The 27,634-nt window shown below is 45.8% G+C and overlaps 1 protein-coding gene across 12 annotated transcripts in view; it reads right to left on the bottom strand.

Moving 5' to 3' along the window:
- The window catches only part of FAM193A (family with sequence similarity 193 member A), a 174,610-nt gene that overhangs the window by 31,472 nt on the left and 115,504 nt on the right, over window positions 1-27,634 (bottom strand). For 8 of the 12 annotated variants that reach the window (XM_027103894.1, XM_027103896.1, XM_027103891.1 and 5 more), the window contains 6 exons: window positions 19,443-19,520; window positions 17,741-17,853; window positions 17,364-17,606; window positions 14,838-15,018; window positions 14,570-14,749; window positions 9,035-9,286 (listed from right to left, as the gene is read on the bottom strand). In XM_027103894.1, the coding sequence (XP_026959695.1) occupies window positions 9,035-9,286; window positions 14,570-14,749; window positions 14,838-15,018; window positions 17,364-17,606; window positions 17,741-17,853; window positions 19,443-19,520 (1,047 nt within the window). The remainder of the gene's footprint in view (window positions 1-9,034; window positions 9,287-14,569; window positions 14,750-14,837; window positions 15,019-17,363; window positions 17,607-17,740; window positions 17,854-19,442; window positions 19,521-27,634) is intronic. The other 4 variants (XM_027103899.1, XM_027103897.1, XM_027103895.1 and 1 more) reach the window with 2 other exon arrangements.

Below are 27,634 nucleotides of genomic sequence, written 5' to 3' on the forward strand. Positions count from 1 at the left end.
GCAGGTGGGGAGGAAGGGGAGGGTTTGGGAGCTCCAGGCCGGCCACGTCTGAGCTGAGACTGTGCTCAGGTCAGAGCTGCTGCCTCTGGCTCCACCCCTGGGAGGCGTGGCCAGTGACGGAGCTGGACTTCCAGGCTGCCCAGTCTGAGGGGTTCAGGGCCAGCCCGCCCTTTACTAGCTGTGTGACCTCAGGCAAATTACTCAATCTTTTTGTGCTTTAGTTTTCTCATCTGTAATTTGGAAATACCTACCTCCAGGGGACGCGGTAAGAATTAAACCAGACAGTGCATGTCAAGGGTTTAGCATATGGCCGGGCCCAAAGGAGGCATTTCCCAAGTGCTAAGGTGGGTCTCCCTAGACACGAGCCAGGCCCCCACCCCACCCCCGCCCCCGCTTCCCTCCCTCAGCTCGGGCCGCTGAGCAGCTTAGCGCACCTGCTGAACGGGCTCAGAGAGACGAAGGTGGAGGGTGAGGCTGGAGCGGATTCAGGATTTGAAAGTGGGAAGAAACAGGGCTAGACTGGACGCCCAGGACCAAAGCAGAAGCCTGGACCAGCTGTTCTGGCGGAGCAGCCCCAGGGGCAAAGGGCGAGGACAAGAAACCTGTATTTCAGCAGATGTCAGTTTCCACAAAGAAGTGACAAACTAAGAGCTGCTTTGCTGAGAAGGGACGGATGAAAACTAACGATCAAATGGAAGAAGGTTTCTTAGTCTTGAAGACCTTCTGCTAAGGGCAGACATACCTGACAGGTGGGAAGCAGCCGCTTGCTCACCACGTCAGCTCTGAGAAGCAGCTCGGAACAGCAGAAGCACGTTGAGGGCTCGGAAGCTACTCAAGAACTTCGGAGACCCTCTGGGCACGGCCAAGCGTTGCTGGCTCCTTCCTCCCGGAGAAGGCCTGGCTGACTGCCGGGAGCCGCCGCCTGCGTCTTTCCAGAGAGCCTTTGCTCACCCTTCAGCACTCTGGATACCCGAACATGACCTCTCTGCAAACCCACCCCACAGGCTCGGGGAGTTCTCCTTCAGTGTTACTTTCCTACTCCGCATCTACAATTCCTATTAAGGTACGTCATAGTATTTTGAGTTTTCAAATTTGACTGACTGTGTTTTTGTCTTCTCTTTAGACCGCGAGGTCTCTGAGAACAAGCACAAGGACTAACCAGTTTTATTTTTCTAGCATGTAGCACAGGGCCTGGCACATACCGGATGTTCAATAAATGGGCAGAATTTAACTTGGCGGAATAAGGGGATGTAGCCATGGAACTGTTATGCTGGAGACATAAGTCAGCGATTCTATACATCTGACTCACACACTTCTTCAGAAGCCTGTCTACTCAAAACAGGAGGCCCAGCTGTAGAGAGCAAAGGGAGCAGGGGTCTGTAACAAGCAAGCTGTATTTGTACGAATGCTTCTGCACAAGACGCCTACTAACTTCCATAGCTACGGGTTTCCTTCAGGGAAAGAACAGGCACCTGTCACCCAGACCATTCTGGGGCCACGCCTCCATAAAAAACACTAACGACTTAAGCACCAAATCAGCCTCTCAACATGTGGCTAACGCTATTAAGTTGGAACACTGCTTTCAATCTTTACACAAATCCACATGGCTTCAATTAACAGAAGTTCTCAATTGTTCTCCTCTTTGAGACAAAACTGACTCACGGGAAAGCAAAATTTTGCTTTCAGTGGAAGCTCCGACACACACACTAACTGATGCCCTCACCACGCATGCCTCTGCGTTTATGCAGGAACCTAAGACCCAGCCCGTCTCACACCCAGATGTCATCCCAGATGCCATGAGCACGGAGCCGAGAGAGCACAAGGCTGAGCCACTGAGCACGGGCGGGAGAGGCCGCTGACGCCCAGCGTGCAAACAAAAGGGTCCACTTATATCCCAGCGAACAAGAGAGTGACGACCCCTCTACTCTGCACTTCTTCTCAGAGGCTCTTCAGTACTCCTGCCAGAGGAGAAGAGGCAAGAGCCCCACCTCTGTTTCGCTGTTTCTTAGCGTCAGAAGAACTGAACTCTGCCTCTGAAATAAAACGCAGATCACAGGTCACAACATGACCCCCAGATGGCAATCTATTTATGTCCCTATTTTCCACACAGCATTTTTCTCCGTCGAATTCCAATTGATCTTACACTTGTACCACGTTTAACTTTATGAGATACTTCTGCAGTGGTTGTACACAAGTAACCCGGTGAGGAGGTGACAGGTTCACAGGCCCACAGCCACGTGGGAGTCACGTCACCAGGCTCCACTCAATGCACTGAACTCACTGACCATTTCCAAATAACCCTTATGCTCCCGTGGAGACTTCAAGACATGTGTCCACCTTCAGCTCCAGGCCCTCCCTAATGGGGCAACTGCTTCACAACACATTCTCCAGATGGAAAAGACACAGGACTTAAAGCTGGAAGCCTCGAGCACCGCTCCTGGGCCACGCGCAGCAGGGGAGCCTGCTCTGCTGGGGAGCAGGAGGTGTGGCCCATGCGCTCGTCTCCAAGGCCGCAAGTTCTCCCTCCCAGGCGGGCGTGGTCCAGTGAGGGGGGACACTTCGCTTGACGTCCCAGATAACTGGCACCAAGCACTTTTGTAACAAAGGGCTGAGCTGCGGAGAAAGCAAGGGAAACGGTCCACAAAGAACTGACAAGAACATGGCAAGAAAAACAGGACCCAGTGGAGGTGCGGGAAGGGATGGCTGCCCTGGGGACGTGTGCGCCATCGTCACCGTGAGGAGGGGATGGGTCTGTGGTCCCAAGGGAGGAAGGAGAGCTGGAGACAAGGGGAGCTGGAGGGTCCCAGAGGGTCAGCTCCCTGCTGGCACCTTTGCACCAGCAAATGCGAACCCTCTCTTGAGGAAGCGTCCCCTATTCAGCACCTGCTCAACAAAACATGATTTCATGATAAAAACAGATTTAGGTCCTCAAGGTTTCATTCAAACACAGAATAACTGTGTGTAAAATGCTTAAAGAGAGGAAAGATGAAAGAAAAAGTGATCAAGGAACAAGAGAATATAAAAAGTTTCTAACACATTTGAAAAATAAATAAATTAAAGCTTAGAAATAAGAATTACAGGTGGGATTAAAAACTCAAACTTAAGGGGCACGTTAGACCCAATTATAGAGAACCACTTAACTGGAAGACTGATCCAAAAGAAGTTCCCAGAACAGACTGAGAGACGCATTTCAGGTACAGAGAGACCATCAGGTGTGACGTGCAGGATGAGAAGGTCTAACCAGAGGTGCACGGAGAGACAGCAGAGCGGTTAAGAGGGAATACAAACAAGATAAAATGGCTGAGAATCATCAGACGGGGGATTTAAAATTACTCACACGCTGAGGGCTCTGACGGGAAAGGTACACAACATGCACGAACAAATGGGTAATGTGGGCAGAGAGATTCTAAGAAAGAATCAAAAAGAAATGCCAGAAATAAAAAACACTGTAAGAGAAACTAAGAATTGGTAGACTGGACACAGCCAAGAAAAGAATCAATGAGCTTCAAGATAGGTCAGGAGAAACTTCTCAAACTGAAATGCAAAGAGAAACAAGAATTTAAACGAACAAACAGAACCCCCAAAAAAACCACCACCAACAATGACCAAAAAAGTAGAACAAAATGTCCAGGAGCTGTGGCGCAATTTCAGCAGCCATTTCAGTGTGGTGCCTGGAGTCTGGAAGGAGGCGGGACAGGCAGGAGGGACATCCGAAGGACGAACAGCCAAGCACGTCCCAAACTCACAACAGGCACCAAACCACAGACCCAGGAAGCGCGGAGGACACCACACAGAACAGGTGCCTGCAAAACCCACACCAGGGCATATCACATTCAAGCTGCAGAAAACCAAAGACAACGAGAAAAGCTTGAAAGCAGCCTAAGGGGGTGGGGTTGGGCGGGGGGAGAAACCCCTGTACCTACAGAACGAGGAACACAATCACAGAGGACATCTCATTTAAAACCATGCAAGCAAGAAGCGTGGAGTTAACTGTGTTTTAAGTGTTCAAAGAAGAAAAAAACCCACCAACCTAAAATTCTGTATCCAGCGAAATTATCCTTCAAAAGTGAAGGAGAAATAATGACTTCCTCAGACAAACAAAAACTGAGGGAACTCACCTCCAGCAGACCTGCCCTGCGAGAAATGTTAAAAGATTCTCTTCAGGCAGAAGGAAAATAATATAGCTCAGAAATTTGGATCTACATAAAGAAAGGGAGAGCAATGGAGAAGGAATAAATACAAGTAAAATAAAATCTCTTATTTTTCTTATTATTAATTGATCTAAAAAATAACTTTGTTTGAAGTAATAATAACAGTGTACTAGGTGGTTAATATATGGATAAATGAAAATAATGACAGCAATGTCACAAGGGATGGGAGGGAGGAATTGGGAATCATCTGTTAACAAGTACCTATGCTACACAGAAAGCACAATGGTGGTCTCTGAACAGGGACTTAGATGAGTTAAAACGTATGTTCTAATACAACTGCTAAAGTTGAAAGAAAGGCATAATTAATATCTAAGAGAAGAGATAAAATGGAATCAGAAAATGCTCAATTACAAGTGGAGAAGGCAGGGCTTCCCTGGTGGCGCAGTGGTTGAGAGTCCGCCTGCCGATGCAGGGGACACGGGTTCGTGCCCCGGTCCGGGAAGATCCCACATGCCGCGGAGCGGCTGGGCCCGTGAGCCATGGCCGCTGAGCCTGCGCGTCCAGAGCCTGTGCTCCGCAACGGGAGAGGCCACAGCAGTGAGAGGCCCGCGTACCGCCAGAAAAAAAAAAAAAAAAAAAAAAAAAAAGTGGAGAAGGCAGAAAAAGAAGCCTCTGATAACAAATAGAAAACAGTTACAAACATGGTTGTTATTAATCCAAACACGTAAAAGAATCACTTTAAAAGTGAATGGTCTAAATACACCAATGAAAATACAGAGATTATCAGAGTATATTAAACAACAAGAACCTTCCCCCCTCCCAAAAACCCCAAGATCCAAGGATACCTGTCTACAAGAAAGCTACTGTAAGTGGTGGGTGGGGAGAGATACACCATGGAACACTAATCGAAAGATGGTGGAATGGCCATCATCAAACACTCTAGAAACAATAAATGCTGGAGAGGGTGTGGAGAGAAGGGAATCCTCTTGCACTGCTGGTGGGAATGTGAATTGGTTCAGCCACTATGGAGAACAGTATGGAGGTTCCTTAAAAAACTACAAATAGAACTACCATATGACCCAGCAATCCCACTACTGGGCATATACCCTGAGAAAACCAAAATTCAAAAAGAGTCATGTACCAAAATGTTCATTGCAGCTCTATTTACAATAGCCCGGTGATGGAAACAACCTAAGTGCCCATCATCGGATGAATGGATAAAGAAGATGTGGCACATATATACAATGGAATATTACTCAGCCATAAAAAGAAACGAAGTTGAGCTATTTGTAATGAGGTGGATAGACCTAGAGTCTGTCATACAGAGTGAAGTAAGTCAGAAAGAAAAAGACAAATACCGTATGCTAACACATATATATGGAATTTAAGAAAAAAATGTCATGAAGAACGTAAGACAGGAATAAAGACACAGACCTACTGGAGAACGGACTTGAGGATATGGGGAGGGGGAAGGGTGAGCTGTGACAGGGCGAGAGAGAGTCATGGACATATACACACTAACAAACGTAAGGTAGATAGCTAGTGGGAAGCAGTCGCATAGCACAGGGAGATCAGCTTGGTGCTTTGTGACCGCCTGGAGGGGTGGGGTAGGGAGGGTGGGAGGGAGGGAGACGCAAGAGGGAAGAGATATGGGAACATATGTATAACTGATTCACTTTGTTATAAAGCAGAAACTAACACACCATTGTAAAGCAATTATACCCCAATAAAGATGTTAAAAAAAAAAAAAAAGAAAGCTGGTGGAGCTACACTAACTGCAGACGGAGCCGACTGCAGAGCGAGGAAAGTTATCTGGGATAAAGAGGGCCATTACTTAATAATAAGGGGTCAGCTCTGCATGAACACGTAACAATCCTAAACATGTGAGCACCTAACAGAAGAGCATCAAACTACACGAGGCAAAGCCCGACAGAGCTGCCAGGAGAAACAGGTGGATCCACTATTACAGCTGCAGACCTCAACCTTCCCCCATCAGAAATGGGGAGATCCAGCAGGGAGGGATCAGTAAGGACACACCCGAGCTCAACAGCACCATCAATCAACTGCTACTTCATCCAAAACCAGCAGATTACACGTTCCTCTGAAGGAACATGGAGCATTCACCAAGGAGACCACATTCTGGGCCACAAAGCGCACTAACAAATTTGTAAGAACAGAAGTACAGTGTCTGCTCTCAGACCAGAATGTAATTAAAGTAGAAATCAGTAACAGAAAGATAGCTAGAGAATTCCCAAATATTTGGAAATTAAATTCCCTATCACTTACAATTTTAATTTCTTCTCTAGTATTTCATCACTATATTTACCTCCTGCAACTACTTTTAACTTTCAAATAACACATGTGAACACACAAATGAAATGTATCATTGGTATGAAGACATCTGAAAACAGAAATAGTCTTCAAGTTTTTCTAATTTCAGGAAAATAAAATTTTAACACTGCTCATTCCAAGCATTTTAGGTCTTAAATATATTTGCCCACGATGGCAAAAGTATGAATTAAAAGAATTACAACTACAGTGACATAAAGTCTTCAAGGCGACAGCTGTCATCTCACCAGACCAGAAATTTCTAAAGGCCCTGACAACACAGAAACACCAGCAGGTCAGAAGAGCCTCAATGGGGACGGTGCCCGCCACACTCAGCAACACCTCCCTCCTCCCAACTGTGCGTGGACCATCGCGCTGAACCGTGCTGGCCTCTCTGAGAAACCTGCTCTGACGGAGCTGAGGAGGAGTCTGTGTCCTTCTAATACAGCGCATTTCTTCTCTACCATCTCCTACGGGGCTGGGGACACACGACGCATTTAGGTATAGACGCAGCCACAGTACTCAGGTTAGTCAAACGAACTCCAATAACACAAACCAACTTTGCAAAACCTGGTTAAGTGACAACGTAAGATTGTTTAGAAAAGCAAACATTTTTTTTTTTTTCTTTTTTGCGGTACGTGGGCCTTTCACTGTTGTGGCCTCTCCCGTTGCGGAGCTCAGGCTCCGGACACGCAGGCTCAGCGGCCATGGCTCACGGGCGCAGCCACTCCGCGGCATGTGGGATCTTCCCGGACCGGGGCACGAACCCGCGTCCCCTGCATCGGCAGGTGGACTCTCAACCACTGCGCCACCAGGGAAGCCCAAAGCAAACGTTTTTATACCAGGTACAAATGAAGTATTCTGTCAAATGCATCTCAGTTTTCCAAATAAAAATGGCATCCAACTAGTGTATTTTAAATGTGTTTGAATAATCTTGACATTAACACTAAACTGGCTGAAATACAGCTTAACAGCTTGTCCTCCATATTTGCCTTTCCAGCCACGAATCTTTCACATCTATCTACTGGATTACAGTTTAATGGGTATCAAATAAATAGATCTCGATACAGATGATGCTCCCCCGAAATGTTCTCCTTCCCCTTTACCTTCTATAGACTACTTACAACGTCCTGAGAAAAGGCCAAAATTCGGGGCGGGGCGGAAATCAGTTTTAACTAGAGGTCCCAATAACCTCAATTTCACTACTTTACTTGAAGATTTTTAAGAACTAATTCTTGAACAGCTTCCACCAGCAAGAAAGTATGAGAGACCATTCTATACTCTTTTCTCTGGGTGGTTCCCTAGGGACTAGAAACTGGAGCTCTATTCAGGTAAGAACAGGGAGCCAACAGCTTCCCGAACTCATACGTTCACCCAGAGGGCAAGGGCTGTGGATCAGGGAGACCATGAAAATAGCCTGGCCTTGAATACATACCTGAATAATGCTACTTAAAATCACCCGATTAACAAAGGTATCATTAAGTGTTCAAATTGAGCAATTCAATCTAATAAAATTTAAGCATAAATGTGAGTGGTCACCAAGCACCTATCATAAGAGAACATGACAAGCTGATTACACTCTGTTATAAACCAGTGGTTATAATCTCTCGCCTGTGCCCCTCCCCAGCTATGGCAACGTGTGGCCTTCTTGAGAAAGCCCCTTTCAGGCCACGTCCTCCCTTTCTCTCCCAGTGGAGAATCACTGCTTTAAGTAACGTTATCAGTAAAGCTTGGGGAAAATTCTACTTTTGACTGACTAGAACTAATAACACGAGGCAGAGTAAGTGACCAAAAAATAAAAATTCGTGATAAGAGTCAATAAAGGTAAGTTCAAAATAGCTAGAGAGGCACAAAGAACGAAACTAACCTGAAAATCTCACTGCAAAGTCTAAGATACTGAACATAAACCTGAGGTTCTCGGAGAAGAAATGCACGCAAATCACACTTTCCCAGCCCCTCACTACTCTCCTGGCCAGGCCTCCCGGTCTGCCCCCAGCCCCTCCCACTCATCACCTGCCCGGCACACGGGCTCGCACCGCATGGCACCCAGGGTCCCGCCTTCAAGCTTGTTCCTTTCTACATAAAAGTCCTCAGTCTCGTGCTTAGAGGACACTCATTTTAGACCCTGTAGAGCCCAGCCAGTGTTAGAGGACTCATGTCACATTCAAATTATTTTACCCACCACACTGAGAAAAAGAGCCAGGCCTCCAAAAGCTGCGGGTAGAGAACTGACCTGCTCTCTGGGTGGGGAGAAGCCCTGTGTGGAAGGTCCCCGAGCACAACCCGTCACCCCGGCACCATCTGAAAAACTCTTCACGTACTAGTTAATTCTGGAGGAATAAACCATGACTTTCATGATTGTTTTTACAAGTGTAAAGGTTGAAAATTCTGAGTTTAAGGTATTACGGTAGAAGGAAACATTTACAGACCCTCCAATCAAGCGCGGATGCTGTCCTACACAAGCTGCCAACTTATGGGTTTCCGTTTGTTTCAACATGTACCCCTCAAGGTCTGAGTGACGGGTGAGCTTTCCAGCCCTTTCTGCCCTGACTTACCTTACTGTGTGTGAAGGGGGGCGCTGTGTACAAGGTGGGGTGGATGAGAGGGCGAGGCAGGTGTGGGACGGCGTGCAAGGGCACATGTCCATGGATGTGGGGGTAAAGATGCAGAGCGGGGTGTGTGGGCTTCTCGGGGCTCAGGAACTGGTGGCCAGGAGGAAGGGCTCCAGCGGTCACTGCCGACGGCGTCAATCCAGACGCCTCTTGTTTACAGACGTGACATTCACAAGTGTTTGGAGCTTGCTCTGCCTAAAGGGAAAGAAAAAAGAAGTATTTAGTAAATGAGTATTTAGGGAAACAAAGAATTGTATGGACTGAATTAGAGCCAGTCACACGGCAGATACAAAGGCAGCAGGGCCCGTCCTGACACCCCAGGTTGACGGGTCCCTCCTTGTGAGGTAAACGAGGGCCCCCAGGACTGGGACTGAAGAGACCTGAAAAGAGAAGGGGGTGCGCACCTCCCCCCAGCTGGGTGTCTGCTGAGGCAGCAGCCACATCCATCTGCATCCCGCGCCTGTCTGAGCAGGGGCAAGGGGACTGGCAAGACGGCAGAGCGGAGAGAGGGAGCTGGGACCAAGGACAACAAGACCACCAGTGAGTGCCATGCTCCGCCGGGCTCACACTGCTTAACGGACGGTTACACAGAGATTCTTCAAAATGCACCAGAGATGGGACTTCCGGCTAAGGTGGAATGAAGCAGTCGGTGACTCTTCTCCCTCAAAACAAGTGTAAAACTGAACACAATTGTCAAAGGCAATCGTTTTGAGGCTCTGGAAATCAACCAAAGGAAAATAACAAATTGAGAAGCGTTTCTTCATGCAAATCTGCTAGAACTTTCAGGTGAGAACAGAAGGGGTCTAGCCTTCTTGCCCAGGGCTCTTCCTGTTCCCAACTCCCCACACTCCTTAAAAAATTAAACTTTAAAACAAACAAACAAAAAAACGTAACTCAAGAATAAATAGCAGAATTAAAATGGTACACTAAAATTTTCTTTGATATGAAAAAAGGAAGTAAAGGAGGGACAGAGGTACAAAAAACATGAGACCTACAGAAATAACCAGCAAAATGGCAAATGTAAATATTGTCAATAATTACATTAAATGTAAATGACTCATTTCAAACAAAAGGCAAGGACTGATGGACAGGATAAAAATATGAGACCAAACTAAAAGACTGGAAGGCAAATTTTAGACTCAAAGACACAAAGAAGCTGAAATTAAGAGCTGAAAAAATATATAATGTAACAGTACTCCGAAGACAGGTGGAGTATTAATATTAGACAAAATAGTCTAAGATAAGAAGTATTAGCAGGGAAACAGTTCATAATGACAAAAGGGCCAATATGTTAGGGAGATAGAACAATAATTACGTGGATACACATTCAACAACACTGCCCCAAAATGCACGAAACAAAAACTGGCAGATTTGAAAAAGGAATAGACAACCTAAAAGGCATACTTGAAGACTTCAATATGTCTCTCTCAAAAATTTTCAGAACTAGATAGAAAATCAGGAAGGATATAGAAGACTTGACTAACGCTATCAATCAACTTGACCCAACTTTCATTTACAGGCCGCTCCACCTAATAGGGGCAGAATACAAGTGCACCTCTAGGACAGACCACATGTTAGGCCATAAAACAAGTCTCAATAAATTTGGAAGCTCTAAAATCAGTAATCTAAGCTTTAGATTCAACAAGCTAGAAACAGAACAAACCAAACCCAAAGAATATAGAAAGAAACAATGGAGATCAGAACAGAAATCAATGAAAGAGAAAAGAGACAAACAGAGAAAAGTAACAAAACCAAAAACTGGTTATTTACAAAAATGGACAAACCTATAGCCAGACTGACTGAGGGGGTTAAAAAGGAGTAACCAAAATTACCCAAATCAGGAATTAACATCACTACAGACTCTACAGAATTAAAAGAGAGTATAATAAACAACCATATGATATCAAATTAGACAATTTAGATGAAATGGATAAATTCCTAAAAAGACACAAATTATTAAACTCATCCCAAGAAGAAACAGAAAATCTGAATAGACCTGTAGTAAGTAAACAAAATTTGAATTAGTAATTACAAAATTTCCCACAAAAAGAGACCAGGCTCATGGGATTTCACTTGTGAATTCTATCAAATATTTAAGAAATCTCAATCTTAGACAAATTCCTTCAGAAAATATATGCAGAACAAACAATTCCCAACTCATTCTATGAGGCAGGTATCACCCTGATACCAAAGCCAGACAAAGACATCATAAGGATGGACAACTATAGACCAGTATCTTTTATTAGCACAGATGCAAAAACCCTAACAAAATAACCAATCAAGCAACATATGAAAAAGGGACTATGCCATGAGCAAGTGGAATTTATCCCAGGAACACAAGGTTGGTTTAATATACGAAAATCACTTGATGAGATACACCACGGTAACAGAATAAAGGATGAAAACCACAGGGTCTCAACAGATGCAGAGAAGGCATATGAAAAACCCAAAGCATGTTCATGATAAAACTCCCAAAAAACTAGGAGTAGAACAGAATTTCCTCAACTTGACAAAGGACATCTATGAAAAACCTACGGCTAGCATCATACTTTACTGGTCAAAGACTGAATGCTTTCCCCCTAAGACTGGGAATAAACAAAGACATCTACTTGCACCACTTCTACTCAACACTGTACTGGAGGTTCTAGCTAGCTCAATAAGGCAAGAGTAGGGAATTAAAAGAATCCAGATTGGAAAGGAAGAAGTAAAACTGTTTATTCACAGACAACATGATCTTGCATGTATAAAGTCCAAAGTAATCTACCAAAAAAAAAAAAAAAAAACCAACCCCAAAAACAACACCACAAAACTTCAACCCTTCTAAAACAAGTTTATTAGCAAAGCTGCAGAATTCAAGATCAATATATGAGAATCTATTGTATTTCTATATATTACCAACAGTCAATTGAAAATCGAAATTAGAAAACACCTTTACTATAGAATCAAAAGACATCTAATACTTAAGAATAAACTTAAGAAACATGTTCGAGAACCACAGACTAGAAATTTTTAAAAACCGCTGAGAGAAATTAAAGATGACCTAAATAAATGGAAGCAGCATGGTCACTGACTGACAGATTCAATTTTGTTAAGACTGTATTTTCCCAAAATTGATCCTTATCATCCCACAAATAAAAGATTAGGCCCAGAGAAGTTTGCTGATGAATTCTATCAAATATTCAAGAATTCAATGCAACCTCTATCAAAATCCAAGCAGGTCTTTTTGGAGAAGGTAACAAATTGTTCCTAAAATGTATACGGGGAATTCCCTGGTGGTTCAGTGGTTAGGACTCGGTGCTTTCACTGTGGTGGCCCAGGTTCAATCCCTGGTCGGGGAACTAGGATCCCACAAAGCCATGCAGTATGGCAAAAAAATAAATAAATAATAATAAATAAAACAAAAAATAAAATGTATATGGAAATGCACATAGATTTTGAATGCATTTAGACTTTGAAAAGGCTACACAATTTTGAAAAAGGCCCACCAAGCTGCAGGGCGGATCCTACCCGATTTCCAAGCTTACAGTGAAGCAACAGTCAAGCAGAGTGTGGGCTTAAGGACACAGAGATCAAATGAGCAGGATCCTGAGTACAGACATTAACCCATACATTTATAGGCAACTGATTTGCAATAAATAGCCAATGCAATTCAACAGGGGAAAGGATGGCCCTTTCCACAAATGGTACTGGGACAACTGGATACCCAAATATGCAAAAGGTGAATTTGGACCCTAACCTCAGACCATAAGCAAAACTGAGTCAAATGGACCACAGACCTAAGTAAGAGCTAAAATTATAAATATTATAGAGGAAACGAGAGTTTTGTATTAGGTAAAATTTTCTTGGATATGACTTCAAAAGCATGACTCATAAAAGAAAAAATTTATAAACTGGAATGCATCAAAATTAATAACTTCTGCTTTTCAAAAAACACCATAAAAATACTAAGACATACCACAGACCAAAAGAAAATATTTGTAGGTCACATACTTGATAAATGACTTGTACCAATATATACCAATATATACAGAACTCTTTTTTTAAAAAATATTTATTTATTTGGAGGTGCTGGGTCTTAGTTGTGGCACGCAGGATCTTCGTTTCAGTATGCGGGATCTTTAGTTGCAGTGTGTGGACACTTCGTTGAGGCATGCAGGATCTAGTTCCCTGACCAGGGATCGAACCCGGGCCCCCTGCATCGGGAGTGTGGAGTCTTAGCCAATGGACCACCAGGGAAGTCCCCACAAAGAATTATTAAACTCAAAAACAAGACAGAGAAGGAAATGCAACCCAAACGGCCCCTCAATATATGACAGAATGAGCTCAACTTTGCCCATAAAAAATGGAATGAAAACTGAAACCTCACAGGGTTACCACTTCTCATCTACCAGACTGGCAAGAGCTCAAAACTCTTCCAGGGGGAGGGGAAGGCATCACGCTGACCCGGTAAAGCCACTCCTGGTGACCGCTCCTAGGGACAGAACTGCCTACGTATAAAATGTCAGATATGTAAGGTTACTCACTGAATAGTTTATGATGGGGAAACAAACGGAAGCAAACACAAGTGTCCGTCAGCAGGGACTAAAAAGAAAAACAAAACGGAACTATGACACGTCCACACGATGGAATACAAAGAGACCAGCAGCGGAGCAAGAGGAAGTGCGCTCTGTACAGGTGAAGCTGGTCAGGACACACTGCTGGGCAGGGAAGAGAACAGAGTGTGCATTAGTATAAGCCTTTTTCATGAAAAGGCGAAGAATAGTTGTATTTGCATAAATAAACACTGGAAGGACCTAGTTTTAAATAGGTAAAACTGGTTACGTATTGGGACTAGGGGCTGGGGGTGAGCAGGCGCTGCAGCCGGTAGATGAGGAAGGAGGTGGGAGCGAGACTTCTCAGGGTAGTAACACCTTCTGGTGTCCTTTCCTGCAGATTTACACCACCTGCTGAAATGGTTTTAATCAGCCTGGACCTTCATCTGTTCTTCCTTTCATTTAAAAACTGCTTGAGCGCCTATTATAAAACTCTGAGTCTCTAAGAAAAAATAACAGTCTGGTAAGGTACCCGCACCTCTGGCTAACAGAAAAACAGACACTATCAGGAAAGAAAAGCTCCCTTACAAAACCAACCTCTTCTGAAATTTTAACATTCCACTCTTTCATTTTATTAAAAAAAAAAGCCCTTCCCTTGCTTCCCAGACAAGAAAACCTCCCCAACACTTGAATATCTGGAGCCACTCTGCGGTGCCGCAGAGCCAAGACGACACTGATCACAGATTCAGGAAAGAGGAGCAGGACTGAGGGGAGGGAGCGAGTCACGTCTGCTTATTTGCAAGGATGCCTCGACTCTCTCCAGGCCTAATCTTCAGAAGTTTTTCGAAATAAAATAATTCTGTGTTCAATAACGCTCATGTTTAGAGAAACCAGAGGCAGAAAAGAGACCTCTGGCAAAACAAAGTTCGAAAAAATAAAATCATACCTGCTGAGTTGAGTAAGACGGGGGTGGACTGTCCACTTTACTTTCCTCCTTCCCAGGGCTCCCGTCTCCTAGAGCTGTGTCTTCCTTCGGGGCTCCCGGGGGCTCCCCACTACTTTCGCCGTCTGCCTCCTCGTCATCAGCCTCTGAAGAACTACTGCTGGTACTGCTTACCTGAGGGGACTTTAAAAACAACCCTTTGTAATTTACACTTTTTGAAACAGAAGAATGGAGGCAACTGACACACCAGACACCGTCTGATGTCACTTACTGTCACTATGAAGACGCATGCCCATACCTCGTCCTTCAGGGCCATGTTTTCCCCGCCACCGTTCAGTTCACCGTGGATTCCATTCATGCTGGCCACCACCTCGGCATCATCATAGTTACTCAGCGGATAAATATCAGCAAACTTAGCTGACAACGGCGCAACATCTTCATCGTCACTACAACTGAGAGAGCAGAGACGTCACCAGGGGGCCGCTCTCCGCGAGCACAGCGAACGCACCACCCGCCAAGCAGACACCGCGCTCGTTCACAGGAGTGCTGCACTGAGTGCCACGCATGCCCCTCAGCATCTCCTCGTAACCTGAACGCACGAGGAAACGCCTGGAAGATTACCATTTGTGCTATTTGGAAGAACGGAAAACAAGACTCCAGAAGGAGAAACATTAAGGAAACCACAAAATTTAATCAGATTAATTGATGTTGCACATCTATTCAAGTTGAAGTGCCCTGGTGTACAACTGTTCTCTCCGCCATTTCCAAGCAGACACAATTTTTGATTCTAATTAAAGGGGTACGGAGAACAACCGTAGGTCTTTACCGTTTGTTTTTATAACCGCCAAAATTTCAGACACAGCCAGCTGAACAAAACATTAAAGGCACTTATGTGACAAAATACTACAAGATTTTTCACTACAAGGCCAGCTGTGGCCAAGTCCAGTCATAATCTTAATTACCAGCTTTAGCAAGACATCCAAGCGATGGGCAAATGGAATATCTACCAAAAAAAAGTAAGAAGACTTCAAGGCTAGAGCCTATGAAGACCACTTAAAACGTATGACTTTCTGGTACATGGAAAGAGCTGGCGCAGAGCTCCTGGCTCAGTGTGCACGGTTCAAGGCACGACTGTAAACGGACACCCCACGGGTCCACGTAAACATGCCACCGCGCCCGCCTGGAGCCTCAACACTCAATGGCCTCCAGAAGGAACAAGCCTAAGAACTGGAGACCTTTTGGCTTTAGGGAAGAGTGTCCAGAATTGCCAAACTCAGGTTCTTTTCCACTTTTAGGAAGACAAGAGTCAATAGACTACAATGTGCTATCATCCGGAGCTCATCACAGCAAGCACGGACAGTGCCCAGCAGGCCTCCTGGGGTCCCACTGCACCTGAGGTAACAGCAGGCTTTGCCCTGGGCTGCACCCACACCTGCTCCTGAGGTGTTAGCATCACCACGACCCAGAGGAGGAAGCCAAGGTGCAGAGATGAAGGAACTAAGCCACGTGCTCCATGCAATGGAGGTGACCCCAGAACCCGTGAAGTCCAGACAGCACTGCAGCCCAGCGACTAAACCGCCACGCTTCTATTTCACCAACTTAGAAGCGGCACCACGAGAGACAACACGAACCAGCGGCCACATGGAGCTCCTTGGATCACAGAGTGTCTACCGGGAAGACACGGATCACAAGGTGCTGGCGGCCAGATGCCCAGAGCATCCGCACATGGCCCCGGCTCCGCCACTCAACGCAGCATGGGAGACCACGGCTGGCGCCAGCCGCCAGGACACAGGAGCGGGGCAAACTCTTCCAATGTAAGTTCTTATTCGACTGCACACGCTGAACTGTGGGATGCTCCTGTGATGAGCTAGCTGGCAGCTGGCTGTGAAGCCCTCAACACTCTGCACCGGCTCCGAGAGCACAGGGCTTCTACAGCTATGAAGCACCTTGAGTTCAGTGAAAGGAGTCACGGGGTGCTCAGGCCAATCCCTTTACTATTCTTCTGTGTTTGAGACCAAATCCATATTGAGAATTGAAAGACTCCGAAGGAAAGCCTCAGAGTCACCGTGCGAAATCCAGACGGGGGAAGCGAGAAGTCTGAGAAATGCGGGGCACCATCCCTCCACTGGGAGCCATGGCCGGGGGGCCGGTCACCTCCACAGGGTTCCCGGCACCCACACACACTGTGACATGCAGAAGGCATGTTTTATTTCTTCAAACGTATACCCGCGTGCAGCCTGTCCAGAAGCTAGAGCAGGTAGCCTCAACACGAGACACGGCCACAAGTCCGAAGAAACATGGGCCCACTCCCCTCCCTGTGAACTGGCGACAGCTGCACAGCCACCTCGCTTGTACAAAACATCCTTCTAGGTAATGTGGGAACACGGAGAACAGAACCTTTCAGTCACGTGCTAAAGTGATAATCTGAGTTCTTAGCAAGACATGGAACAAGCATGGATGCTGGGCTGATGATGAGGCGGAATGAGCAGCGGGCTGGCCCCCCGTGATTCAGTGAGCGTGGGCCAGGCCGGCGCTGGGAAACACTTCCCTGCAGACCAGCATGTGTTTGTTTGCCTTACTGCAGTTATTCATTCACCTTCTTTTAGGCAGGTCATGAAACAGTGTCAAAGTTTGGGCTTACTGATTCCATGTTTTAAAATCTATTTAAAAGAATGAAGGGTCCTTTTTCTTGAAAAGCACTATAATGCTATCCATACTTCTGCAGACATTACTGTCTCTATTTCTCATCATTGGATTAGTTAAATTTCTGAAACCTTATGACAAAGTCACGACTTACAAAGTTGGTGCAGAGCCATTGTCTGTGAGGATGAGTCTGGGATGTTGCTGAACTGTAATGGGAGAGCTGGAACCTGACCCTGAGCTTGCTGATGACACGCTAGGTGGGCGCATCTCAGAGAGATAGTCGGGAGCAGAGTCCACCTGGAGTGGTAGCTGGTGAATGTGGATGTCGCCAGTGACGGGGGGGTCCATGATACCACAAGTGAGGATGTGTGAGAGGCTGCAGTCATCGCAAGCACATCTGATTGGGAATTAAGGACAGTTACCGAGACAGCCAACAGAGAAGGGCAGACCGTGCTCTTTAGAGGTTGGTGCCGGCCCTCTGTGGGGTCAGCGAGGGTCCCGCAGGCCCGCTGCGCGCACACGCAGGCTCACCTCCTCCTGTAGTTGCAGTTGGGGCAGTCGGGCATGCTCAGTCGCGACGACAGCACGTGCCTCATGGTGTCCGTGAAGCTGTTCTCGCCAGCGACGGCCTTCTTGTTCGTCAACTGGAGGAAATCACGAGACAACGGGTTAGTTTTGCAAGACGCGCCGCCCCGTGACACAGCTTATATTTTCCAGTAATTGTGGCAGTGTGTGTCACACTCAGAACCAATGACCACAGCTTCCTAAGGTGGGGCAGGGCCAGGAAAAGGGGCCGCAGATGTGTGAGGCACACAGCCGTGGGGCTGGGAGAGGCCCGGACACAGGCCAGGGACCAGTAACCCCTAACAGGCTTCCTCACCAGCAAACACGCCGCAGCGTCCCTCACAGCAGACACCCAGCCTTTACCCTGAATCTGCCGTGGGCTTGGTACTTGCTAGGTACCGGGAACATAGGGATAATCACTGCCCTCAAGGAGCTTAGATTCTGGAAGAGGGGACAGGCAAGAAACCAAATTTGAAGACCGTGACGTAGAAGGTGCCCTGGGAGACCTGCTCAGCATGCTGGAGGGGTGGGGGAGCTGCTCGGCAGGTGCCAAGCCTCAGCAAGGCCCAGGTGCAGTCTGGTGATCCCATCAGAGGCAAGGAGGGCGTGCGGGCCAGCGAAGAGCACTGAGCCGGGCATCCCCTCACGAGACCCTTGGCCGCTGCTGAGCCTGGGCTGAGCAGGGGTGCGTCTCGGGAACAGCCTCCCCGCCATCGGGCCTGTGCACACAGAGCTGTGGCACCCAGCGCCCACGAGTTACACGGACGCTTATGAGGCACGATGGAAGCTGGACAGTCAGCACGAAGGCGGCAGTGGGCGGGTGGGAAGGAACGCAGCAGTGAGGAAGGCCAGCTGGAGAGGACACCAGTGGAGCATGGAGGAGGGGGGACCCGGGAACCACCTAGGAAGCGGCCCCTCAACCTCCACTCGAGCGGGCGAGCCTCTGGATTTTAGAGAAGGAGCCTGTGGACTGGCTTGGGCAATGGGATGGGTGGTGGCCAGAAGAGCCATGGGACAGGACAGAAGCCACACAGGTAAGCGAGCGGAGCACGGCTGCCCTCTGTCTACCTGTGGAGCCCAGAGGAGACCACGGGTGCGGGCGAGGCTGGGGCCACCGACACCTAGGGAAGGCCAAGGGAGCACGCCCGGCAAGGGAGACTAACTGGGAGAGAAGCCAGCACATGCACGGGAAGCAAGTTTCCCAGTGAAGTCCAATGCCCTGAGACCACCACACCGCAGCCCCCGCGAGTTCTGCCAAAGCGGCAGGCAGAGGGGTGGGGGGAAGAGCCGCTGGAGGAAGGGGTGCGCTGGGGCCGCCAGCAGCCACGGCGAAGGCATGGCCCCTGGCACACGTGGCGCGCACCAAGTTTCAGCCCTGCGACTTCACTGTATGCACCCTGGCGAGTAAACTGGGGACACGCCACCCGCCTAGGAGGAGTCCGTGGGGACTCAGGGGTGGCTGTGGCCCGAGCGGGTGGCTCTGTAAACGCGGGTGTCCCCTGAGGGATACAGGAGAGAAGGAAGTCGGAAGGAAAACCAGTTTACACCACTGCCACGCACAGTGAGCAGAACATGCAGTGCGGTGCTGAAGCGCCGGTCTTTTGGAGCCGTCCACCCGCAGGGAGCAATTCCCATTCCTGTGAACCGCCCCTCCGGCCCACAGCCTCACCTGCTCTTCCATGAATCGCCTTTGTTTAAAAAGCTCCCAGTCTTCTGTTAGCATGCGCTGTTTGGTTTTCATTGTCATCTAATTCATGGGGGATGTAAAAAACAAAAAGTCTTAGTACCAGCAAGAGCTACCCCGGACATTTTCAAGGGGAGACTTTTAAAACGATACATACAAGAGACCGCGTCTGCGGACAGAAGCCACAGCACTACAGGAACGCTACCTTATACTCGATCTCTGCGCCTCACGTGACTCGCTCAAAATCATCGCAAATACTTTTCTTGCATGAAAAACACAGCGAGGAGTTCAGATTTTAAAGAGAAATTAACGTATCAGAGGTGGATCTGTCAATACGGTGAGTGGACAGTCACAGTTCACTGAACAACCGCGAGGGGCCCTGCACGTGAAGCGTGAGCCCTGGGGAGGTCGCCCTGAGCGCCACAGCAGGCACCAGGGGCTGCGCAGGGAGGGGCGGGGGCCGCCGTTTAAGCACGAGCTTCAGCTTGTGAAGATGAGAGAGCTCTGGAGCTGAACAGCGGTGACGGTCACAGCAATGTGAGCGCACTCAGTATGAATGAACTGTAGACTTAGAAACGGTTAAGGTAGTAAATTTTGAGTAACGTAGATTTTCCCACAACGAAAAAGAAATTGAGGGGAATAGGGAATTAAGAATGGGCTCAAGGCACTGCCTTATTTGAAGGAGGAGGCTACGAAATGATTAAATCTTGGTGTTTATATAAATGTATTCTTGTAAATTAACCACTGAAAGGATATGGGATACGTATCTTCAAAATTATTAGAAGAAAAAAAAACGGAAAAGGGCGTATATTCAGTCCTACAGGGAAGGACATACTACAACCAGCAGCGCTCCCAGCTGCTGGACGGAATGCTGCTCGACTCCCAGACCACCTAATAAACAGCCTATTACATCTTCAAATTAAAACAAACAAACAAACAAAAAACTGCCCGTTAAACCCTCCAAAATAAAACAAGAGTAACTTAATAAAATCAAATTCATGCACTTAAAATTTTTTAATAGTTTAAAAGTATCAGAGAAGAAACCAAAGTTGAAATTACAGTCTGTTTAGAAATAACTGACAAGGAAAGCCCCACAAATCAAATTTTATAAGATGAGCCCAAGATGCAGAAGAAAATGTACAGTTTAGTGGCGTTTATGAGAGAACAGAACAACAAAAAAAGCCTGAAAAGTATGCGTTCAATGTAAGAAGCCCAAACAAAATGAAACAAGAAATCAACTGATAAGCAATTAAAGGTAAAAGCTGAAAGTTGGAAAACCAAGAAGTAAATGTGATCAACAAACCCACAAGTTGGTTCTCTGAACTTCCTCCCAGGCCGAACAAGGGAAGAAAAGGAACAACAAAATAGCGGGAGTGAGAAGGGGCACGGACACATACAAAGATTTTCTAAAACCACAAGAGAAAACCCCTGTGCAATTCACGCCTTCCACATACAAGAGCAGCTGCCAACAGGAGGCTCGTGGCTATCTTGTCGGCCCTGCACAACGTGTTTTACAAGCTGAGCCAACGTGAAAAAGCCTTTGAGATTTCACCTAACAGTCTAGACTCCTGGCCTCTCTCGACGCTGGACAGCTCAGAGGGCAGGCTGTGGGCACAGCTGGGACGCCAGGGGCACTCCTTTTAGGGGAGCAAGTGCTCTCATTACAGTGCGAAGTTAGAGGCAGGGGAATTCTCCTGTAGCCATCACGCACCCATTTTCATCAGCTGCCCTGTAAGCACAAGCTTAAGCCCACCCCTTTATATGAATGATGTGGATAATTACCCAGGCAAATATCAATTTGTAAAACTCACTTAAGAAGTAGGTTCATGAACACAATGTGTACTGAAAAGGCAGTAAAAGATACTGAGTCCTTGTTCCTTCCCCTGCAAAAATGAACCAGGCCCCAGAGTTTCATGGTAGGGTCTATGCAAACCCTTTGTAGATTAGGAAAGTTGAACTATTCCTAAAAACTGGAAAAACATGGAAAGTTCTCAATTCATTCTGTGAGATTAGCATAATTATCCTTTATACAAAACAAACAAGACCTCAAAGATGAAAACTCAGTAATACCTCAGAATACAGATATAAAAATCCTAAATAAAATGCCTAATAATGGATTAAAGAATAATATATTATAATCTAGTAGGGTTTAATTCCAGGAATGCAAGGATGTTTCAAAATTAGGAAGCCTAATCTAATTCATACAAAAACACATAAAAAGAGAAAAAACATACAAACTTAATGTCTATTCCTGCTTTAAAAAATTTTTTTTTAATTAATTAATTTATTTTTAGCTGCATTGGGACTTCACTGCTGCACAAAGGCTTTCCTAGTTACAGCGAGCAGGGGCTACTCTTCGTTTCGGTGCGCAGACTTCTCATTGCGGCGGCTTCTCGTTGCACAGCACGGGCTCTAGACGCACGGGCTTCAGTAGTTGTGGCACGCGGGCTCAGCAGTTGTGGCGCGTGGGCTCTAGAACGCAGGCTCAGTAGTTGTGGCGCACGGGCTTAGTTACTCCGCGGCATGTGGGATCTTCCCAGACTGGGGCTCGAACCTGTGTCCCCTGCATTGGCAGGCAGATACTTAACCACTGCGCCGCCAGGGAAGGGCTCTTTAATTTGCTAAAAAGTATCAAAAATTTGTATGGCAAGCATCAGACTTAATGTGAAACCTCCAAAGCGTTCCACAAAAGCCAGGAACTGAACAAGGATGCTGCTGCTAGTAACACTCTTACTCATGACGCTTTGAAGATTCTAGCTGAAGTGAAAAAACAAAACACAAAGTTCAAATGCTAATAAAGAGGATAAGACAAAACTATTATTATTTGTAAACGATGTCATGGTCTCCTAGAAAACTCAAAGCAATCAATTCCAGAACTATTTGAGAGATGATGACACGGTGGGATGACTGGACACAAAGCAGAACTCAGCTCGCCTATAAGGACCAGCAATAACTCCTTAGAAAATGTATTCCACCATCTAAGATGCCACTCGTGATAGTCCCTAAAACTGTGAAACACCTACATATAAATTCAGTAAGAAATGTACAAACTATAAGACCATAATATAGGCTATAAAAGACAACCTAAAAAAGGAGATATATACCATAGTTTTGAATGGGAAGATTCAATATTGGTGCTAATTCTCCCTTTACGTAACGTGGGTCTGCAGTTTTCAGGAGAAACATTTTTCTTTCGTGAGTAACTATTACTGTTGCAAATTTTAAAAATGATTTAAAATGAGCTAAACATTCGAAAAAGTAATCATTTCTTTATCTTATTACAGAGCTCAGTACAGAGTTGTTTGATAAATATAATCAATAGAAACCTCCTCTTTGACCTTCTCTTCGCAGCCTCTGGGATTAATTTTGTGGAACATTTCGGTACCTGTAGGCTTATATATGCGTCACACAACAAACAAAGGATAAATCTTTAAAAGCAAACAAGAACAACGGATTTCAAAGCTGTCAACTGTCTCCCCATGGCCATACTTATTTGTGAATACTAATTATTTTACAGATGTGCAACATTTTGCAGTGTTGAATTACTATGTAGTTTCTAAAATGCTGCTTGATTAGAAGAGACTGATATCCATTCCAAGGATTCTAGAATGACTGGTACCCTCTGGATGCAACTAAAATTGCTCGATTTCCCTAACTGGTATTAATGGCATCGTAGTTCCTTGACAGGTGAATGAGAATAAGAATGCACCTTTGGGTTGCTTTAATGAAAGAGGATGGCTTTCCACTGTGAAAAGACAGAGAATGCTTTCTTTTTTTTCCTTGTAAAATACGTGTAACCTAAAATAAACCATCTGAACCATTTCAGTGGTATCCCCTCTCTCTTCATCTTGCAAAAGTGAAACGCAGTCCCCGTTAAACAATAACCGCCCGCCTCCCCTGGCCCCCGGCACCCACCCTCCTACTCTCTGTCTCTATGGATTTGCCTACTCTAGGGACCTCAGGTGAGTGGGATCAGACAGGATGTCTTTTTGTGTGTCTGGCTTATTTCACTTAGAGTAATGTGTTTAAGGTTCTTCCACGTTTTTAGGTCTTCCACGCAGGTCCCTGATTCACTTTGAGTTCCCTTTTCCATATGGTATTAGATAAGGGTACAACTTCATTCTTTTGCAGGTGGATACCCAATTTTCCCAGCACCATTTGTTGAAAAGACTGTCTTTTCCCCATCGAAGGGTCTTGGCACCCTTGTCAAAAATCACCTGACCATATACGCAAGGGTTTGTTTCTGGGCTTTCTACTGTTATCCACTGGTCTGTATGCCTGTCTTTATGCCAATACCACGCCGCTTTGATCACTGTGGCTTTGTAGTAAGCTTTCAAATCAAAAGTGTGAGCCTCCAGTTTTGCGCTTTTTTTCCCCAAGACTGTTCTGGCAATTCTGAGTTCCTTGAGATGCCGTATGAATTTTAGGGTGGGTTTCTCTATTCTTCAAAAAACATCACTGGGATTCTGATAGAGATTGCACTGAATGTGTAGACCACTTTGGGTACTCCTGACGTTTCCACAGTATTAAGGGGTCCAATCCCGGAACACAGGAATGTGCCTCCATTTATTGATGCCCTCTTTATTTTCTTTCAGCAATGTTTTGTAGTTCTCACTGTACAAGTCCTCCACCTCCTTGAGTAAGTTAATTCCTAAGTATTTTACTCTTTTCAATGCCACTGTAAATAAAACTGTTTTCATAATTTCCTTTTCAGATTGTTCACTGTTTGTTTGTACAAATGCAACTAATTTTTGTGTGTGCACTCTGTATCCTGCTACTTTGCTGAATTCACTTACAGTTTTTAAATTCTAACAGTTTTTTTTTTTTTTTTGCAGAGTCGTTAGGATTTTCTACATATAAGATCACATCATTTGCAGAGACCGTTTTACTCTTCCTTTCCAATTTAAATGCCTTTTATATCTTTTTCTTGCCTAACTGCTGTGGCTAGATTTTCTAGTACTATGTTGAATAGAAGTGGTGAAAGCAAGCATCCTTGCCTTGTTCCGGATCTCAGAGGATTAAAGGCTTTCTTTTAATCTTTCACTTCTTTTAAAATTAATTTTTATTGGAGTATGGTTGCTTTACAATGTTGTGTTAGCCTCCACTGCACAACAAAATGAATCAGCCATACATATACAGATATCCCCTCCCTTTTGGACTTTAATCTTTCATTATTGAGGATGATGTTTGCTACAGGTTTTTTATATTTGTGGCTTTTATTATATGGAGGTAGTTTCCTTCTATTCCCATTTTGTTGAGTGTTTTTAATCATGAACGATGGTGAATTTTGTCAAATGCTTTTGCTGCATCAACTAAGATGATCATGTGGTTTTTCCTTGTTGATGTGGTATGTTATATTAATCAATTTTCATACCTTGAAACACCTTTGCATTCCAGGAATAAATCCTGCTTGATCATGGTGTATAATCCGTTAAATATGCTGGCTTCTGCTTGCTAGTGTTTTGTTAAGGATTTCTGCATCAATATTCATAAAGGACGCTCACTGGTCCGTCGTTTTCTTTTCTTGTAGTGTCTTTGGCTTTGGTATCAGGCTTAGGCTGGCCTCATAGAATGAGTTAGGAAGTGTTCCCTCCCCTTCAGTTTTCTGGAAAAGTCTGAGAAGGATGGGTATTAATTCTTCTTTAAATGTTTGCTAGAATTCACCTTTGAAGCCATTGGGTCCTGAACTTTTCTTTGTTGGGAGATTTTTGATTACTGATTCAATCTCCTTACTAGTTATAAGTTACTAGTTACTAGTAACTATTCAGATCCTCTATTTCTTCATAATTTAGTCTTGGTTGGTTCTTTGTTTCTAGGAATTTGTCCATTTCATCTAGGTTATCCAATTTGTTGGTGTACAATGGTTCATAGTACTCTCTGGTAATTCTTTTCATTTCTGTAGGACTGGTAGTAATGTCCCTACTTCATTTCCGATTTTAGTAATTTCAGTCTTTTTTCTTTTTCTCTTAGTCCATAAGCTAAAGGTCTGCCAATTTTGCTGTTCTTCTTGAAGAACCAACTTCTGGTTTCACTGATTCTCTCTTCTGTTTTTCTATTCTCTGTCTTTGTTTACCTCTGCTCTAATCTTTATTATTTCCTTCCTCCTGCTAGCTTTGGATTTAGTTTATCTTTTTTTTCTTTCTACAAGTTGCAAAGTTAGGTTGTTGATTCGAGATCTTTCTTTTTTAATGTAAACATTTATAGCTATAAGAACAAGTATTTTTAAAGAAATAAATTCACTTTCAGTCTTACTTTTTAAGACCATATTTTCCTTTTAGAAACAACATGTATGTTGCTATTTTTACACACCCCCATTTTATCACAAGAGCAGTGATAACACTGTGCATCATATTCCTGATTATTATATTCCTCGCAGCAAGGAGATTACTGCTCAGCACAGTGCTTAGCACACTGCACAGCAAGCCACCATTTATCTTCTTTCTCTTCACCTGAATTATCACTTTAGTTACACCGTTTTTCTGAAATCATCTAAATAAGATCACAAGTTATTGATTATCATCAGAAGCTTACACTGACACAGCATGATGGAAAAGTCAGGGATAAATCAGACCCCCGCTCTAGCGCATGGCACCAATCTCTGCAGAAGGAACCGCCAGCTGCAGTGGAAGCCCCTTCAGATCAACTCCAGACTGAAGGCTCCTCTGCGACAGACGGCGAGCCCCTGCTCGACACAAGGACCAGTGCTGCTTACATGCCCGCAGGCCTTCGTTTGCACTTGTACTCACGAATGAGCGTCTCCCCACTGCCACTATGGAACTCTGCAAACTCCCCGAGTAGCGCTCAGCATCAAACACAAAGTTCAACAAGCCCCACTGTCAGGGCCAGAGATGCAGGGGACCTCACAGGTCACCTAGTCCAGCCACATCTAAGATTCCGATGTCAGGACTCCCCTGGTGGTGCAGTGGTTAAGACTCCACGCTCCCAATGCAGGGGGCCCGGGTTTGACCCCTGATCAGGGAACTAGATGATCCCACGTGCGTGCCGCAACTAAGAGTTTACATGCCACAACTAAGAAGCCCACATACCACAACTAAGGAGCCAGAGAGCCGCAACTAAGGATCCCGCCTGCTGCAACTAAGACCCAGTGCAGCAAAATAAATAAATATTAAAATAAATAATTTTTAAAAAAAGACTGCTGTCAATTCACTTCTGCACGTCTCCTCTCACAGGGCAGCTCTGTCTTCCTGTGCTTCTCCCTGGGGTCAGACTTCAATCGCTGGGCTGGAGGCCTCTCTCTCCAGACCTCCTCACAGCACTGAGGACAGGGGCTGCCCCAAGTTCCTGAGGCTGCACTGCCATTTCCTGTTGGGGTCTGGCCTGTTCGGAGATGCCTTGAGGACAGACAGCGCAACCCTCACATCTGGACTCCAGAACTCTGTCTAGGACCCTCCCCAGCACAGGCTTCCAAGTGACAGTCTGTTTACTGCTGCCCATCAACCTTTCAGCATCTGATCCGCCCTCCAGTTGATTCGCCAGGACCCAGCTTCTCTCTACACGTCTGTTACTACTGTAGATACTAACGGGGTGGCAGAGGGGCCCAAGGCAGAGCTGCCAATGTCACTGTCCAGGCCCACAGCAAACACTGATGCGGGAGCCGTCTGGATGGGCTGTCTGCTGTTGTCCTTGCAGCAGTTTATTGCCCACATGGACCCAGAAGGTTCTCAGGGGACGCGGCACATGGCTTGTGAGGTTCTAGGGTGTCCTCCCTCCTCTCCTAGTCCAGGGACCCTGAAGACAAACTGAGGCCAGTGTAAGCAGCAACCCTTGGTAAGGACAGACTCATCCTCAGTCTGCTGGACAGGGGGCATTTTCTTCAGCCTAATGTTGGGGACCGGGGTTCCGTGACCTGATGCAATCCACCCTTCCTGTAAGCCGAGACGGCAGGACAGACTTAGCAGGTGGAGTAACCTCGTGGGTTCCCACAAAGCAGCCCCGACCAGCTCCTGTTTCTCACACGTCTCTCTCCCTGAGAAGCCTTCGCACATCACTCGTTCTTTTAAAGCAAGGATGGCTCATCAAACTTCTTCCATCGTCAGCTTGGACCCCGACGACGAGAGTGTAGCCAGGGAGAGGCTGGCGTCTAGTCTCTGAATTTTTTCTGAAGGTCCCTCCTGCACAGAGAACTGATGCCCCAACGTCCCGGGAAACCAGGGCTC

This window comes from Aethalodelphis obliquidens, unplaced genomic scaffold, assembly GCF_003676395.1.
Source record: "Aethalodelphis obliquidens isolate GAN/ISIS:26980383/991018 unplaced genomic scaffold, ASM367639v1 scaffold6, whole genome shotgun sequence".
In the NCBI taxonomy this organism is placed as follows: domain Eukaryota; kingdom Metazoa; phylum Chordata; class Mammalia; order Artiodactyla; family Delphinidae; genus Aethalodelphis; species Aethalodelphis obliquidens.